The 19,219-nt window shown below is 30.9% G+C and overlaps 1 protein-coding gene across 1 annotated transcript in view; it reads left to right on the top strand.

The window, feature by feature from the left end:
• Window positions 1–18,903, top strand: part of LOC108565342 — a 41,803-nt gene extending 22,900 nt beyond the window's left edge. The window contains exon 2 of the mRNA XM_017924764.1: window positions 18,098–18,903. Coding sequence (XP_017780253.1) covers window positions 18,151–18,885 — 735 coding nt within the window. The 5' untranslated portion in view covers window positions 18,098–18,150 and the 3' untranslated portion in view covers window positions 18,886–18,903. The remainder of the gene's footprint in view (window positions 1–18,097) is intronic.
• Window positions 18,904–19,219: the final 316 nt, after the last annotated feature.

Raw genomic sequence — 19,219 nt, 5'->3', positions numbered from 1 at the left:
TAACACTTACACAATTCTTGTATGACTCAAAATAAATAATGTCTTTACATTTTATCGAATTACACAAAAAGCACACATTTCTAAAGTATGTTTGATTATGTAAATTAAATATAAATATACAGAGAATAAACTTATTATACACTTGTAATTGTAGCTACTATAGATTTCTTGTAATTCGCTGTCAAAGTTGTTTTAACAAAAAATAAATAAATTTTGATACATTTTATCGAATTACTAGTGAACCAAACATAATGCAAATTAAAGAGAAATGTTAATGGAATAAAATGAATATCGACTGATAATTATAACAGTTTTTGTTCTCTTATGATTTGTTGTTAAAAATGAACATTTAATTGGTAAACTTCACTAAAATCAAATAAATTTCTGAATAAATTTAATGATTTTTAACAATAACTTTATTTGCAATTTTCACTCAAAATTAATACAATTTTTCATAAATTATTAAAAAAAAAAAATGAAAATATTAGCAAAATATTGAAACAATAATTGGAATATTCCAATAGAACTATTGTTTATATTAAATTTAATTAATTAAATATTACTAATTCCAGCTCTATTCATTATATTTTCTCTTTAAAACAATATGAATTGTCATAAATTATATAATAAAAACGAACATATTTAATAGTAAATAAATGTACATTGTTTCGTTTCATTATTATTAATATTGTTTTATTAAAGGAAATATTGACAATTTAAATATTGAAAATTGCAGAGTTTTGTGATGAAATCTATTGGTAAATGCAAAGTTATTACGCATGAAATTGTTAATTTAGTTGAAAACGTTGGGTATTAGTAGTAGTAGTTGTTGTTATTATTCGTTGTAAAACGCGCGCGCATAAAACGCACAATGGCACTCACTCATCTATAAATGCACACCATTAATTGCCTCATCTCGTGATGAGTACACCGAATTCAGCTTAAATCTCCACTATTCTGGGTCATTCGTTGCGCGTTATCCACGGAAAACGCTACAAAATGTTGCGTTTTCAAGGATTAACTGTGAAAATTTGAAATACCGAAACGATTTCAATGATACATTGTCATAAACAGTTGCGTATGAATGATGGATGAGTTTTAATAACAAACGTAATTATTCTTTGCAGGATTTTAGTTTCAAATATTTCTTTTTTAACAGATTTCAACAGAAATTCAAATATTTATAAATTATCCAAATTTGAGATTATTAAATTGTAATTTGTTTGATCTTTGTTCATTCAATTATTACTTTTTGTTTTACCAAATATCAAAATCAACATTGCTTAACAATTGAATAGATGTGTGCGGTCTTATAGCTGCAGGCATGGAAACAAACAAATAAACATCAAATGGGGGAATGAATGCAGCAGCAGCATCGGATGTGGCTGTGAACAGCAAATATCAATAATATCGTTGTGAACTTCTTGCATGCGCCTCAACCGCAAATATTTGCTGAGCGTTACAATTTACCGCTGATCGTGCACATTCCGTCTTAAATTCCCGAACATCAATGGAATTCCTTAATGGAAACGATCTCATCTAGTCCAAAACATATAAACCTCGTATAGTGCGGATTTGATCAGTCCGGATTCACTGTTTGAAAATTTTATAAACTTAATACACATTTTTTCCTGTTTATTTTCAATAAAGTCCTCGATTAGTCCGGTTTGAAACATATTAGCAAAATCGCACTATGCAAGATATTGCTATGATTAGAGATTTTGGTGGAACGCCAAATTGTGCATTCGCGGATCAAAATTCGATTAAGTAATTTCGGATGATGATGATGATAACGATGGTCTTCTAATAACGAAATAAGATAATCCTCGGATTCAATTCCATCCTGAGTATTAGGAGATTTGCGAAGCGGAGAGAGGATAAAGGTATTCGAAGACTTTGGGCAAGTAAATTCATTAACTGGCGAATGAAATAAAGGCGGACATTAATTGGACGAACTATTTTAATACTGTTCAACAGCAAAGAAAATATAAGAAGTGGAGGGAAACTTTAGTTCGTTACGCATTCAAATAAACTCGGTTCCAGTTAAAATTGAGAACTGTAACAGTTTTCGTAAGAAGGAAAGGATTTTGATTTGGGGATGTGCTCTTTCTCTCTAATTACTCTTGGATGGTGGAGGTGCCAGTCAGGACGAGTTAAACTATTAAAATATAGAGGAGGACTTTGTTAATTATAAAGTTTTAGCTTTTCTCTGCTTCTTGTGCTGTTGCTGCTGCTGCTGCTGTCCTTAGCAAGGACATGCCTCGCAACGACATCGCTAACGACGTTACTGGCTGGGTTTCTTCAAAAACAAAAATAAAAATAAAGGAAACGCGACACAACAAGCAAACACGATACTACTTTTGTCCCAATTAAAACTTATCCTCCGGCTACTTGAAAACATCCCAAACTAGAGGAGACAGCGTTTTTACCAATCGCTTATTAACTACATGAAAAGTGTATAAACACGTCATACATTTACGTTCAACTTAAAGTTTTTATTTACATTTTTTGATACTGGTAACTTTGAAAGTTTTAATTGGAAATCAGTAAATTTATTCGACTTATTTGTTTATTTGATAATTTACGTAATATAATTACCCGAAACATACACGATTTTTAATAAATTAATAAAATTAACAATAATTAAATCTAATAAAATTTTGAAAAACTGTAATTAAAATCATATAAACACAAAAATTATTTATTTAAAGTGTAAAAAATTTACTACGTAAAAATAAAAGTTGATCCTTTGTATCCTTTTGTGAATGCATTTCTTATTTTATCTCAACTATTCATCCATCAGCAAAATATTTTCTTTTGATGCGTTCAGCTCAGTCTGATATACTAATTTCTCTTTGTACGTAGTACGAAGTCCTTGAAAGTTATCTGGGGATGCGATGAGAGGGAGAGTGAGTGTAAATGCGAAGCTCAGGTGGTGCAGACGGCGTCTGCTTGCTTGTGTTGATGGCAAGCAATAAATTCCTACGCCGCAGAAATATACAAAGCTTCTAGCAGAAAGAGAGAGATGAGATATAGTCGAGGATGTAAGAGAGTGAGCGAGATGGGATTGAGAAGAGCACAACAACAACTACAATCGCATCGCCATTGTACGTTATCCTGAAACCTATTTTTGTTCCCATACAGCTGGAAAGAGACTACAAAGTGTAAATTTTGTTTGAAGTCTGCGCTCAATTTCTGCTCTAGTTGTAAAAGAGGGAAAAACAACGAATAAAGTTAATAGCTTTCATCGTAAATAACTTACACAGATTTTTACTCATGAAGTTATAATAAATAAATAAATAAATAATAAATAAAGAAACAACAATAATTTACTTCTAGTTAAATTATGTAACATAAAATGTATGAAAATAAATAAATATTAGTAATTAATAACTGAAGATAAATGTTATTAATAATTATTATAATTGTTAAATCAATTTTAATTTAATTAATTAATCTATATTCAAATAGAGTGTATTTCCAAATACATTTCGGTTACCAAACAAAAATTCGAAGCAAACAACAAGAAATCCCTCGGTTTCCGAACAAAATTTCATTTTGTAAATATCTTAATATCTATGCTCAGGCCGGTGGCAATTGTAAGCCCGACAACCGAAATCCCGTCTATCGAAAACCCGACGTTCGAAATCCAGTGTGTATCGAAATCCCGACTACCATAATCCCGACAATCAAAATCCCGACTATATCGAAATGCAGACGGTGTCTTTTATAATAAATTTCTACAATAACATTTTTATGGTAGTCGGGATTTCGATATAGTCGGGATTTCAATATAGTCGGGATTTTGATTGTCAGGATTATGGTAGTCGGGATTTCTATATAGTCGGGATTTTGATACAGCCGGGATTTCGAACGTCGGGATTTCTATACAGTCGGGATTTCGAACGTAGGAACCTATGTTCAGCATCTAATATGAAAGTTCCATTTTATCATTTTCAAACTGCTTTTATTATGAAAATTTCAATTAGAAATTAAATTCATAATTTTATGTGACTATATGAGAATTAGTTTTACGTTCGTTTCAGCCGAGATACATCGTGACGTAGATCGGACGTTTTCGTAAACATAGAAACGATTGTTTAAACAAATATACGAAATGCACCTGCGTATGCACCTGCAGACTCATCGTATCTTATCAACACAGGTGTTCTCGTAACCATGGTAACAGGCACGACTTTTCAACAATCTTCTAACTTTTATTACTTTCTTATCAAATATGTAAATAATTTCACACTTTTATTTGCATTCAAATTTATAGAATATTAGAAAACTCTTAATTTGTAAATATTAACATAAGATTTTTCAAATGATTAATGTTTGTTGGATTCGGTTTTCGAACAGTTTTTAAGAACGTACTTAAGTAAATATTCTAAATAAAATTTTATAATTGAAAATAATTAAGTGGATTTTAATGAAAGTGTAATTGTTTTTTTTGTTTATTAACTTTAAGGTACATAAAAACACTAAAATATAATTAAGTTCATGTAGAATACTCAGAATTCTTGGATCTGAAATTTTATTGAAATTCAATCATTATTTTCTTTAAACTTGATTAAAAATATTTCAGAATTTTCAATAAAATCTTAGAAATGGTCTTCATAAAAAAAATAATACCCGGCGTATCCATAATTTAATGAAATCAATATAATATTTTGTCTTGCGATTTCAAAACGTTTGCTGCACAAATCGCCTGAAGGTTTACTCCAGTCACATTTCACGATAAAATCTCGTTAGAAAATAATGAACTCATCACTTTAAATTGGAATTTCCGCAAAGCAAAGAAGAAAAAATGTAAATCAAAGATGATCCACCGAAAGCGAAGAAAAAGCACAAACGGAAGCGGCGGTAATTACAGCGTAGACGTTTTCTCTCTTCGCAAAATGATTGACCACTTTCTACCGTTAGACGTTAAACATTCGACAATCAGGCATAAGAAAAAGAAGGAGAAAAACAGGAAGATGCAAAAAAGAAAAGGAAGAAGTCGAGACGGCGGAATCGCGTAGCGTGAAATCTAGTTACCAGATGTGCCTTTCCGAAAGAAACAAGAAATAAATTGAAATCAATCCTCTCACGTCGTCGGCGGCGTCGACATGCCGAATTTTCCTGAAAAAAATAAAATAAAACAGATATTTGATGGAATAGTCTTTTCTCTTTTTCACTCTAAATATATGTATCTGAAAGTGAAAGAGGGAGAGTGAGAGAAGCATTTACATTGATATGATTACGTCCTCCATTTGATTACGCCAGTTTCCTGTAAGATACGGACAGGAATTTTCCGAAGGGGAGAGAATTCGCGCATTCCCATCGGAATCGTTTGGCATATTCATTAACTATTTTCTGGATGTGCAGGATGTTGAGGTGATTTCCGTTCTATAGTTTTTTTTCTTTCGTTTTCCTTGAAAATCAACTTATTTTTTGCATTTTAATTGAATTTGTTTATTCTTGATTACTGCAAAATTCAAATCCAATTTAATTAAGACTATGATTATCTCATTAACTATTTTCTTGATGTGCAGTGTATGATTTGTTCTATAGTTTATTTTTTTCGTTTTCCTTGAAAAACAACTTTTCTTTTCTTCTTAATTGAGTTTCTTTAATCTTGATTAGTGCAAAATTAAAATCTAATTTAATTAAGACTCAGATTATGCAATTAGTTAATAGATTTAATTTAATTAAATGAGATTAAGATTCAATAATTAGGGTGTATTAAAAATGTGTATTTCCATCAAAATCTGCATGTGTTCCAGAATCTGTTAAATTCTTTAACATATTTAGTAATTATTTCAACCCTTAAAATATTGTATAAATGTTTTTATTCCAGAATTTTATTCCTGATTATTCCTGTAAGATACGAACAGGAATTTTCCGAAGGGGTGAGAATTCGCACATTCCCATCGGAATCGTTTGGCATATTCATTAACTATTTTCTGGATGTGCAGGATGTTGAGGTGATTTCTGTTCTACAGTTTGTTTGTTTTTTCGTTTTCCTTGAAAATCAACTTATTTTTGCATTTTAATTGAATTTGCTTATTCTTGATTACTGCAAAATTAAAATCCAATTTAATTAAGACTATGATTGTCTCATTAACTATTTTCTTGATTTGAGGTGATTTCCGTTCTTAAGTTTTTTTTTCTTTCGTTTTCCTTGAAAATCAAGTTATTATTGTTCTATAATTGAATTTTTAAAATTTTGATTAGTGCAAAATTTAAATGTAATTTAATTAAGACTAAGATTGTCTAATTAGTTAATAGATTTAATTTAATTAACTGAGATTAAGATTAAATAATTAGGGTATCGATTAAAATTTTTTCCAAAATAAAATATCTTTAAAATCATTTTGTTAGATGAATACAAAAATGTGTGTTTCCATCCAAATCTGCATGTATTCCAGAATTTGTTAATATATATTCTTTAATATATTTTGTAATTACTATCAATGCTAAAAAATGATAGAAATTTTCATGATTTTTTTTATATATAAGAATTATAATGAAATGATTTGTTTTTTCTATTTCCTTCGACTTTTATTAATTCTAAAATATTGCTTTCATCTACAATTTACTAATTTTTTTAACAAATTTAGTAATTATTTCAACCCTTAATATATGGTAGAAAAGTTTTTATTCCTGATTATGTCTAATTAGAACAAAAATTAGTTACGAATACAAAAGTTAAAACTTTAATAATTCACATCTGAATAATACAATGAGTAAATTCTCAATTATTAATCTGTTTCTTCGAATTTTCTTGTATGTTTTCTTCGTAATACAATTCGCAGGTTTACGTCTCGCAAGAAAACGCGAAACTATTTTATCCGTGTTTGTATTTCATTAGTGCGAAAAGTAGTTACAACTCAACAAACTATGAGACTGTAAAATTAGATAATGCACAGCCGAACGACCCCCGACGGAGATTAAATAAAGGAATTTCATTTCCACGTAATTATAACCCGGGCGAATTCCTGCGCCGCCAGCTGCACACTCTTGCACATTATTAAGTTTACTTTGAGGGCTTCCGCCCAGGAAGTGCAGTCACCCTTTGACGATCTCGGATTTGCTACATATAAACTATTGTTTTTTTTTTAATTTTATTAAGAAAATAGCGACTTTCCCTATTATTATGTTTCTCAGGAAATCTTTGATTAAAACGTAGCGTAAATGCTTCAAGAACATATAAAATTTCATAGCTCGAAAAGCAATTATACAGGATTCAATTTGGAAAGACACACATACGTACAGTGTGGAACAGAGGCACAGCTCCACGGTCCGCCTCTGTTTGAAACTAATTTAACTAACGTTTATGGGGAATTAAAAGCGCCGCGCTGAAATAACAGCGGTTCTACAACGAAAATTAACGTAGGACAACTACTATTATTATTATTAGTATGAACTTCCATTCCTCTAGTCTGTGTGTAGGAGAGGCAATTAAAAATTCCCAGTCCGTGCGTCGCGTTTCTCAGGATCAGGACGAAGGAAGCAGCAACTGCGAAACTTTCTGTTGTTATTGTAAATTACAGCTCAACCCCAATTCCTTTGATTGCTCTCCAACCTATACTACGATTCCTTCTACGCGCAATGAAGGATACGTGTTCGAATCACGTCCTGACCGGCTTATAAATTTTATAGAAAAAGTTATAAAAGTTCTTGAATAAAAGTGGCAAAATAATTTATTTCACTTCCTCCTTTTATTATTTTTTATTATTATTATTATGATGATATCTCTTTCGGAAACGGGATTCTCCTCTTACGTAACCAACAATGAAAACGAACGGCGGAATTATTGCGGCAATAAAACTTTCTTCATTGCTTTCACTTCTTCTTCGAAGAAGGAAATTGGTCGGTGGACGAAACGTGTTGCCTGAATTTATTTAGAAACTTGCGCTTCTCCCGCTATTAATAAATAAATGAAGGGAGAGAGAGAGAAAAAAATAAATAAAAAAGGAAATAGGAGAAGTCTACCTGAATAATACGGGAAACTTCCGAGGGGTTTCGAACTTCCTCATTCATTATTTCTGCACGGTGGGGAAGGTGTGCGGATTCCGAAATCCGCAGAGACATTGGTTTTTCAGGAGAGATTTTACCCAAAAAAAAATACTCGACCCATAAATCATCAAACATGAACACCGAACAATATTTTTCATTAAACATGTTCTTTTCTACATAACATAAATAAAACTTATTTAACAATGATTTAATGATTTCTTTGTAAAACTTAAGAAATATGGATTAAAACTATAATATTTATACACGTAATTGTCATATATCTGTCATTTATGACTCATGTCAAATATATCAACAAACGTAATAATTGTCACTTATCTGTCATATATAACTAATGTCACAAGTAATAAAAAAAAATAATTGTTACTAATTCTTTATATTTGTTCTATTATTTTAACTATAATTTAATAAAATTTGTTTTCCGTATAAAATTTAAGAATTATGGATTAAAACTATAATATTAATTGTAACATATCTGTCATTTATGACTCATGTCAAAAATATCAACAAACGTCATAATTGTCACTTATCTGTCATTTATAACTAATGTCACAAGTAATGAAAATAATAATTGTTACTAATTCTTTTGATTTATTCTACTTTTTTTTTAACTATAATTTAATGAAAATTGTTTTCCTTGTAAAACTTAAGAAATATAAATTATATCTATAATGTTTATACACGTAATTGTCACATATCTGTCATTTATGACTCATGTCAAAAATATCAACAAACGTCATAATTGTCATTTATAACTAATGTCACAAGTAAAATAATTATTATTAATTGCTCTTGTTTATTCTAAAAGTACAATTGGGTGTTTGATCCAGATCCTGGATCTGACTTTTGGGTAGTGCTCGGTTTTTTGGGCTTTGCTCGTACCCGAGAATGTACATAGAATATAAACAGAACATAAATATTACAGTTTATGAGCGGCGAATTGCGCGCTGAAACTTTCATGGCCGGCCTCCTTTCTCTCCGTGTTCCGGCGTCCGCGAGCCGCGCAACTTCAATTGTTTAACGAACGAATGTTTAATAATGTAAACGACTCATATTTTCCTCGGAAAACGTGGAAAACGCCGACAAGCAGTAAATGGAAACAGAGAGAGAGAGAGGAAAAAGGTACTGGAATCATGCAACAGTTGAATTATGCAACACGTACCATTGCAGCAGTCACTTATAGACACGTACAGGAAAAATATAAATGGAAATGTTGAATCAACGTTTTGATGTAATGTTTTATTATAGCGATTATAAAAGAAAGAAAATAAAAGTAGTCAATCCAAGAAAAAAAAAAGGAAATTATCGAATTAATGAATTATAAACGTTTTAACCTAAATTTACTTAACGATTAACAATAATTTTTTGAATTTAAGTTATATTAAGTTATATAATTACAAAATTTTATAAAACTTTGAAAATGGTCATAAGATTTGCTAATCTATTTCGGTAAATGTTGTTTGGAAGATACTGAAGGTCCTTGCAGATTATTAGCAGATGCAGCAGAAATAACAATTGCAATATCTGATTACGCTGACTGTTGGCACGATTAAATCTGTGGTTTATTTAGACTTAACGATACTATTGAAGGGGGAGCGAAATGGTATCAATAGGGTAGAATGTTGTTTAGAAGCGGCGCGAAGTGTTTTCTATTGGAGGCGGATTTAAAGGCAACCAAAACTATAGTCGTTGCGATCCGCGGAGCGAACTGCAGAAATTTCATTAGCAATATAATCAGAATCGGAGCGAAGTAATTGTTTATCAATGGGTTCCATGGCTGTACGTGCATGTATTTGCATTGACACTCGCTGTTCGTAATCCGCACAATATTCGGAGCCAGAGTAGGGGGATGAGGGTTTCTGGTTTCCATCCACCCTCGCAAAAGTAAACAAATCGAACATCCCGAAATCGAAATCGCAACCCTTTCCCGAATATAATTCACGCACCTTTAATTGTCTGTAATCCCGGCTCCCGGATAATATTTAATCATCATTTGTTAGGACTGCCGTGTGGAAACTGGAGGAGTTTAGGAGGATGGTGGAAGGGTGATGCTGCACGGGGGTGCAAATGGCAGTAATTAAAACTGGAATTTCGTCGGGGACGTCGGAAAATTTAATTGACTCCCCCGCTTTCGCCCGGCTCTCTTCCAGGGAATTCGCAGCACTCGCGCGATTATTATTGGATTGAGACAAAGGTGGATTTGCGGTTGAAAATATTTATCGACTTCAATTCCAACACCGAACGCTGAAGACAGCGCTCCGACCTGATTAGTTTCCAATTGAAAATAACTTCAGCGAAGACCGGGAATCCTGCTATCCGTCTCTATCAAACCTTGATTAGTCGATCAACGTTTATTTGGGCAAAACACACAACATACAAATCGATAAATTTAATCTAAAAACATTCCTTCAATTACACTCAAATATTATATTTAATAATATGAGTGCATTTTTGACGCCATTGGATTGTTATGAACTTCTTATCACCGCCGTATGGTTTCTAAGGACACCGTATGGTTGCTAAAGACGCTTTAATGGTTGCTAAGGACGCCTTATGGTTGCTAAAGACGCTTTAATGGTTGCCAATGACGCCGTATGGTTGCTAAAGACGCTTTAATAGTTGCTAAGAACGCCGTATATAGGGTTGCTTAGTCACGACATTTTTTTTGATTCCCGGGACACGAGACAACTGTTTAAAGTATACTTTTGTAGTAGTATATCATTATTTTATTTAATAATTTATATATAACCTTAATTATACAAAAATGGCGGCATTATGAAAAAGTAAGACTTATTTTATGACATTTTATTAATAAGTTATTTATTTATTTTCTTATTAGTTGATTACCTACGATGATAGAATATGAACCAGTGTTTTATAATAAAGTTTTCCAAAAATCCCGGGATTTCTTAATGTATGAAGTGTGGTAAAATGAAACCATTTGAATTTCAATTCGTTTTCTTCTGTATTTATTTGTTTGTACTAATTCATGTAAATTAAACTTATTTCTTGCGAATTCTTTCGGTAATTGAGCTCGAGTACACTTGTAAATAAACTTTTATAATTTCGTAATGTTTTAGTTCAACACCGCTTCAGAAGTTCGTAATTACAATTTATATGTAACTAAATTGTAATGCATATAATATCAAACTAAATAAATATAATTAAATTCTCAAAGAATTTGATTTAAATTGAAAGTAGAAATACAGCTTCTTTTCCTTGTAAAACTTAAGAAATATGGATTAAAACTATAATGTTTTTACTCGTAATTGTCACATATCTGTCATTTATGACTCATGTCAAAAATATCAACAAACGTCACAATTGTCACTTATCTGTCATTTGTAACTAATGTCACAAGTAATGAAAATAATACTTGTTACTAATTCTTTAAATGTTTGTATTATCTCAAAGATTTCGACGTATCCAATTATTTTTTTTAAATTGAAAGTAGAAATACTGCTTATATAGATAGTTGAAATCTCGTAGAAGCAGTCAATAAATAATTGCTATTTCGCTTGTATATTGTCGAGAAGGTATTATTCGTCTCGTTTTCAAGTATTTTTTTGCATGATATTTCTATGCGCTCTCTTCCTATAATTGGACTCAAAAGCACTGGTAATTGTACCTTTACCATATCGGAAAGGGCAGCTTCAGACTCGCTTCAGCCCTTTGCGTGGGAGGACGAGAGTATCGCGGGAAAAAAAAACGCGTTGCCTCGCAAAGTTGTTAGGAATTCACAGTTGGGTAAACTGCGGGCATTGTAATACTCCCAAAGAGTCCATTTCGCTCAGTGAGCCGAAAACCTTTCATACTCACTTCCCCATGTGCGCAGAGCATCCTCCATCCAGCCATGGTCCTCATCAGAAAACCGCGAGAAGTTCGCTTAATAATTGGATTTTCCTAGGGAATTAATCCCTTTAAAAATATTACCCTTCGAACAGCGCGCGCCGAACCACTTACACGGACCATTAGCTCTTCATCCCCAAACGCACGATTAATTAATCAAAAACTCAATAGTTATCTAAAATCTAATTTAATTACATTAAGTGACAAATCGTATTTTTTTTTCTTACTATTTTTTTTGCCTTTTCAAGAATGTAAGAATGCAATTTTGGACGAAGTTTTGATACGTAATTAAATTTATAGTGAAACACTCAAAGAAACGAGATAAATTGTTTGAAAGCGATTTCTCGAGTAGTATGGATGCAGCGCACATATACACAGTTTACTTTTAAAATTGATTAATTCTCGGGGAATCCCCTACACCCTACCACATCGCAATCCACTTTCGTGAGTCTTAAGCAGAAAATATCGCGCGATGTACGTGAGATGCCTTTCATTATTCAACTGTTGCTTTTTAGCACTTTCCTTTTGGCGCATGAAAAAGGACCCGAAAAAAAAGAAGAAGGAAGGAAAGGACGAAGTTCGTTGCAAAGACCTGTTTTTATGTTCGGCCAAGTGGACTATTTCGAAACACATCCACGTCCTTCTATATGAGAAACTATAAACAACAGTTTCAAACACATTTTTCTAATTAAACAAAAACAAAAACATACAAATTTCATAAACTTTCTGAGTTTTAATATATTAAAAATAAAATTTTAATTTAAAAGCTAAACGATTTTCCAATAATTTCAATATTTAATTTTCGATCTGTTAAATGGAAGTTGAAAATCTTCACTTTGTCCCTCTCTCATTTTTTTTCTTTTGTTATTGACTGAGCTTAAATCTATATAGGCTTTGGGCCCTTTAAAACAAAGAACTAAAGAGCTGTCTGTATTTTCCTGCAGCAAATACCTGATTGACCCTACCCATTTTCATCCGAAAGAAGTGGACTACTTTTTGCTCCTCCGCTTACGGAGTTTATTAATATTTACCTTTGGATCCTCATCCTCTATTTTTTTTATCTTCTTCTGCTGCTTCTCTTTACAGTATTTTCATTTACCTGGTAATATTGATTCGCAGGAGACTCGCGTCGTCCAAAATCGACCGTTCGAAAATGTGTCATCATCCACTTCGGTGTTTATTTTTTCCCCTTTCCACCGCAAATATTTGATTTCGCTAATGAAATGTTTGATACGAATAGAAATAATAAAAATTCATGGAATTGTATTATTCATACAACGAGATTATTATATGAAATTTAACATTATCTCAATTGTAGAAAAAAAGTTGCTTTATGAAATAGTAACGGTTCTTTTATGACACTTTGATTTGTGTCAAAATTATTAAATATCATAGAATTATTACGTTTCATTTATGACATTTTTATTTATCTAATGAAATGTTATGTTACAAATATATGACATAACCTCAATTTCAGAAAAACAACGTTTATTTACGTGTCTAAATAATCAAAATTAATAAAATTTATATGAAATTATATAATTAATACTACATATTTGTTATAATCAAATTGACATAATCATAAGTACACAAAAAATGACAGCGATTTAAAATAGTAACGGTTCTTTTATGACACTTTGATTTGTGTGAAAATTATTAAATATCATAGAATTATTACGTTTCATTTATGACATTTTTATTTATCTAATGAAATGTTATGTTTGTAAACAAATATATGACATAACCTCAATTTCAGAAAAACAACGTTTATTTACGTGTCTCAATAATCAAAATTAATAAAATGTATATGAAATTATATAATTAATACTACATATTTGTTATAAGAAAATTGACATAATCATAAGTACACCAAAAATGACAGCGATTTAAAATAGTAACACTTCTTTTATGACACTTTGATTTGTGTCAAAATTATTGAATGTCATAAAATTATTACTTTTCATTTATGACATTTTTATTTATCTAATAAAATTTTATGTTTGTAAACAAATAATTGACATAACCTCAATTTCAGAAAAACAACGTTTATTTACGTGTCTAAATAATCAGAATTAATAAAATGTATATGAAATTATATAATTAATACTACATATTTGTTATAAGAAAATTGACATAATCATAAGTACACCAAAAATGACACCGATTTAAAATAGTAACGCTTCTTTTATGACACATTGATTTGTGTCAAATTTATTAAATATCATAAAATTATTACGTTTCATTTATGACATTTTTATTTATCTAATGAAATGTTATGTTTGTAAACAAATATATGACATAACCTCAATTTCAGAAAAACAAAGTTTATTTACATGTCTAAATAATCAAAATTAATAAAATGTATATGAAATTATATAATTAATACTACATATTTGTTATAAGAAAATTGACATAATCATATTACACCAAAAATGACAGCGATTTAAAATAGTAACGTTTCTTTTATGACACTTTGATTTGTGTCAAAATTATTAAATATCATAAAATTATTACGTTTCATTTATGACATTTTTTTTATGTAATGAAATGTAATGTTTGTAAACAAATATATGACATAACCTCAATTTCAGAAAAACAACGTTTATTTACGTGTCTAAATAATCAAAATTAATAAAATGTATATGAAATTATATAATTAATACTACATATTTGTTATAAGAAAATTGACATAATCACAAGTACACCAAAAATGACAGCGATTTAAAATAGTAACGGTTCTTTTATGACACTTTGATTTGTGTCAAAATTATTAAATATCATAAAATTATTACGTTTCATTTATGACATTTTTATTTATCTAATGAAATGTTATGTTTGTAAACAAATATATGACATAACCTCAACGTGTCTAAATAATCAAAATTAATAAAATGTATATGAAATTATATAATTAATACTACATACGTGTTATAAGAAAATTGACATAATCATAAGTACACCAAAAATGACAGCGATTTAAAATAGTAACGGTTCTTTTATGACACTTTGATTTGTGTCAAAATTGTTAAATATCATAAAATTATTACGTTTCATTTATGACATTTTTATTTGTCTAATGAAATGTTATGTTGGAAACAAATATATGACATAACCTCAATTTCTGAAAAACAACGTTTATTTACGTGTCTAAATAATCAAAATTCATAAAAAGTATATGAAATTATATAATTAATACTACATATTTGTTATAATAAAATGAACATAATCATAAGTACACCAAAAATGACAGCGATTTAAAATAGTAACGTTTCTTTTATGACACTTTGATTTGTGTCATAATTATTGAATATCATAAAATTATTACGTTTCATTTATGACATTTTTATTTATCTAATGAAATGTTATGTTCGTGAACAAATATATGACATAACCTCAATTTCAGAAAAACAAAGTTTATTTACGTGTCTAAATAATCAAAATTCATAAAATTTATATGAAATTATATAATTAATACTACATATTTGTTGTAAGAAAATTGACATAATCATAAGTACACCAAAAATGACAGCGATTTAAAATAGTAACACTTCTTTTATGACACTTTGATTTGTGTCAAAATTATTAAATATAAGTGAAAAAATATATGACATAACCTCAATTTCAGAAAAACAACGTTTATTTACGTGTCTAAATAATCAAAATTCATAAAAGTATATGAAATTATATAATTAATACTAGATATTTCTTCTAAATTTAAAACAATAACGCTTCTTTTATGACACTTTGATTTTATTTATATAATTCTGGATTGGATTTTATATAAAATTAACTAATTCGTACTATATGATTGTTATATAAATTTTAATATAACCTCAATTGTAAGAAAATGGCGGCACTATAAAATAGAAACGCTTCTTTTATGACATTTTATTAATAATTTTTTTAGAAATTCCTTATTGATTGTTTAGAAAATTGGATAGAATATGAAGTTTCTTTATGCAGTGCGAAGATCGCTCATAAAACTTGTACGTTAGTTTTAAAGTAAAAGTAACTTTATGCTTCGACATAATTTTGTTGGGCATTGTGCGAGGGTCCTGTAATTTAAATCAAATGGTTCGAAATACGTAAACGACATATAAAAATGGTTTACGGCCGGTATTTATATTGCGTTTTTACGACAAGGGGTGGCGCGTGTAAGGGTTTGTGTGTGTATATATATATATATATGTGTGTTATGTAATACAGTAAAGTCGGCTCTGCGTTGTGCACGGATTTATTTGTTATTTAAATTTTAACGGAACAACAAGCGCGCGACACTTTACGTCCGGTGTGGGGGAGGAGGAGGAAGAGAATGTTCTTTGGTGGCACTCGTAAAGAAGAAGACAAAAAAAAATAAGTTATATAAGAGGAAGATTTAACGCCTCGCCATTCGCTTCGGAATGTATGAAATATTCGTTATGCATTACGCATTTGATGCCTCGGAAAAGTCGTAAAAAGTGGATCGCGAGATAATCCTAATCATTCCTCCGAGTGTATCTATCTCAAGACGACCTGCACACGGTGGTTTATGGTGGAGGAGGCGGCAATTCGAAAGTCCTTTCCCCCACGGCAATTTGCATCAAGATGTCGGCGCGGCACATGCTCACGAAATGAACAATAAACAACAGGAGGAGGATGAGAGCATGGAATGATGGAGATGCCCGAAGGTTTCCTTTGCGAGGGTGGGCATCTCTTATTATTAAATTACTCAACGAGGCATAGGTTACCAACGGTACATGTAATTGCTTCACTTCCGCCATCTAATGGCGACACTTTATTCCCGATTCTCATCCTTCGAAGACACATCCGCTACAGACAACAAGCGAATATTTCAATTTGAACGCGACTTCTCTCTTCCCTTTTTCCCTCCAAACATATTTCATTCGTATCAAGCAGTAAAACGAAATTTCTTCATTTAAATGCCAAGAAGTGAAACGAAAGTAAACTCCAGAATTCGACCCAATTAAACGGTAATAAAATGGTACATTTACTCAGTAAATACCTTTAATGCACTTCTTGCAATTAAAACGCGCAGTTTATATTTCTGAGCAGATATACGAGCTATACCACAGCAATGTTTCATTCCATCTCTAATAGTTGTCGAGAAAATCAATAAAAAGTGAACACTTTACTTGATGTTTGGTTTAATTAATTCTAATATATGACAAAGTAAATTTCTAACTATATTAATTATATAATTTATATTATTTAATGAAAAAGAAATATTGAAAAATAGCATTTCTTAACTGTTTAAAATAAATCACGAATTGATGATTAATCATAAATTCTAGTGAGATTTCATTCAGGAAGTAACAGGATTTATATTTAGTTTCGGATTTGCGATTCGTGTTTTTATGTAATCAATAAGTAATCATGTATTAAAAGGACTTATGTAAGAAACTTTTATATAAGTGTGAAAACTTTTAGTTACATTAAGAACTTTGCTGGAAAAGATCGACGAGATTAACATTTACTTACTTAGAGATTAGTATTTAGTGATTGATCAATTCCTTAATTAGAAAGAAAAAACTTATCCAAGAAAAAAATGTCTGGATAATAAATGAGAACTTGTGGGAAAATATTGATATGATTAATATTTGCTTAGGGATTAACAATAATTTATTAATTAGGATTACTAAGTTATAACAAAAATATAGTAGAAACTTCTAAAAACTTTCAGGAAAATATGTGCAAGATTAACATTTACTGAATTAAGAAAATAACTTTTCTAAGAGAAATAAACAGAAGTTTTTCATTGTATAAAATTTAGGAATTTGTAATTAATATAATAAGAAAAAAATAGAATTGAAGAAACTTCTATATTCTATAAAAGTGAATAAAAAATTAGTTGAGAAATTCGAAATTTTGATATTTTAAGTGAATATTTTATTTTAATTAAGAATGAAACAAATTCATAAGATATGTACAGTTTACATTGTTAATTTTTGTATGTATTAAATTGAATTGAAAGTATTTCTAAATAAGACTGTAAAATGGGATTGAAAGTAAGAAAAAAAAAGTAAATCTTTTGAAGGTTTGAAAGGACAATTTTGTTCGATGAGAAACAAAAGTTATTAATTAAGGTCGGAACAAAAAGGATCTGGATTTCTGTCCGTTTCCATAGCTGTCCATATTAAAAATTAATTAATACCCATTCTTTCATCTCGCCCATACATTTTCGTTTCGATTGTTTTATTTTACACTCTGTCTCGTTTCTTGTTTCCAGTTTTCCGCGAAAAAGGAATAAAGATGGACAAAAATTAATTGAACTCCCCCCTAATGGAGAAGGATTCGGGTCGATACTGTTACGAGCCGTACCCGGCCGTGGCAAAGGGCGGGCCGGCTGCGACCTCCAAGAAGGAGTCATCCAAGGAGGAAACGGCAGCAACTCCAACGACCTGCTGCAAATGCTTCCAGAAGAAGAGCAAGAGTAAGGCCTTCCTCACAGGATTGGCAACGAATTTGGGTATTTGCGTTCTGCTCTTCGGATACACGCTGATCGGATCGGTGATTTTCCTGGCCATCGAGGGTGGACCTTCGTTGCACCATCACCAGCATCAGATTCTCGCCACCACTTCTTTGGCTACCAACAGGAAACGTCCTTTCAACTCGACGGAATTTCGCGCCAGGACGGACGAGTTCAGGGCTAAAACCGTTGAGAATATTTGGGACATCACCGTCAGCTTGAATATTCTGTACAGGGATAATTGGACGAGGCTGGCGGCGCAGGAGATCACCAGGTTCCAGGACGAGATCCTGCGGTCTATCACTGAGGACGGGGCGCAGGATTACGCCAGCTCGGAGGAGAGGACGGCGGCCAGCGGACACGACCACTTCGAATGGACGTTTGCCAAGAGCTTTTTGTACTCGCTCACAGTACTCACCACCATTGGTAAGTTATATCGATCACTGCAAAGTTATGCAATAACACACATTCCCGACCGTGGGCGCGGCTGCTGCGAAGGGTCAACGGCTTTTATGCAATCATACAGAACACACAGAAAAAAACTTTAGTTCTAACTTAAAAAATATCAAAAGCATAAAACAATAAATTATGTTATTTATTTACAATATTTCAACCTAAATCTTAAAAAGTTATAACAAATTCTATTTCACCCGTCGCATACACAATTTTTTATATTGATTTTATTAATGAAATTATTATTTATTCACTATCTTTACTTTAAACTAAAAAGTATTAAAAGCTTCTGATGAAAACGAAAATGTGTGTACATTAGTAGTAAAAACTATAATCATCTATAATTCAGCTTTCCTACAAAGCTTTAAAAAAATTTGTCACCATTTTCATATCGATTTTATTAATGAAAATTATGTGTTAATAATAGAA

Source organism: Nicrophorus vespilloides, unplaced genomic scaffold, assembly GCF_001412225.1.
Source record: "Nicrophorus vespilloides isolate i.1.1-1 unplaced genomic scaffold, Nicve_v1.0, whole genome shotgun sequence".
Lineage (NCBI taxonomy): Eukaryota > Metazoa > Arthropoda > Insecta > Coleoptera > Silphidae > Nicrophorus > Nicrophorus vespilloides.
This window is presented reverse-complemented; position numbering and strand designations above follow the sequence as displayed.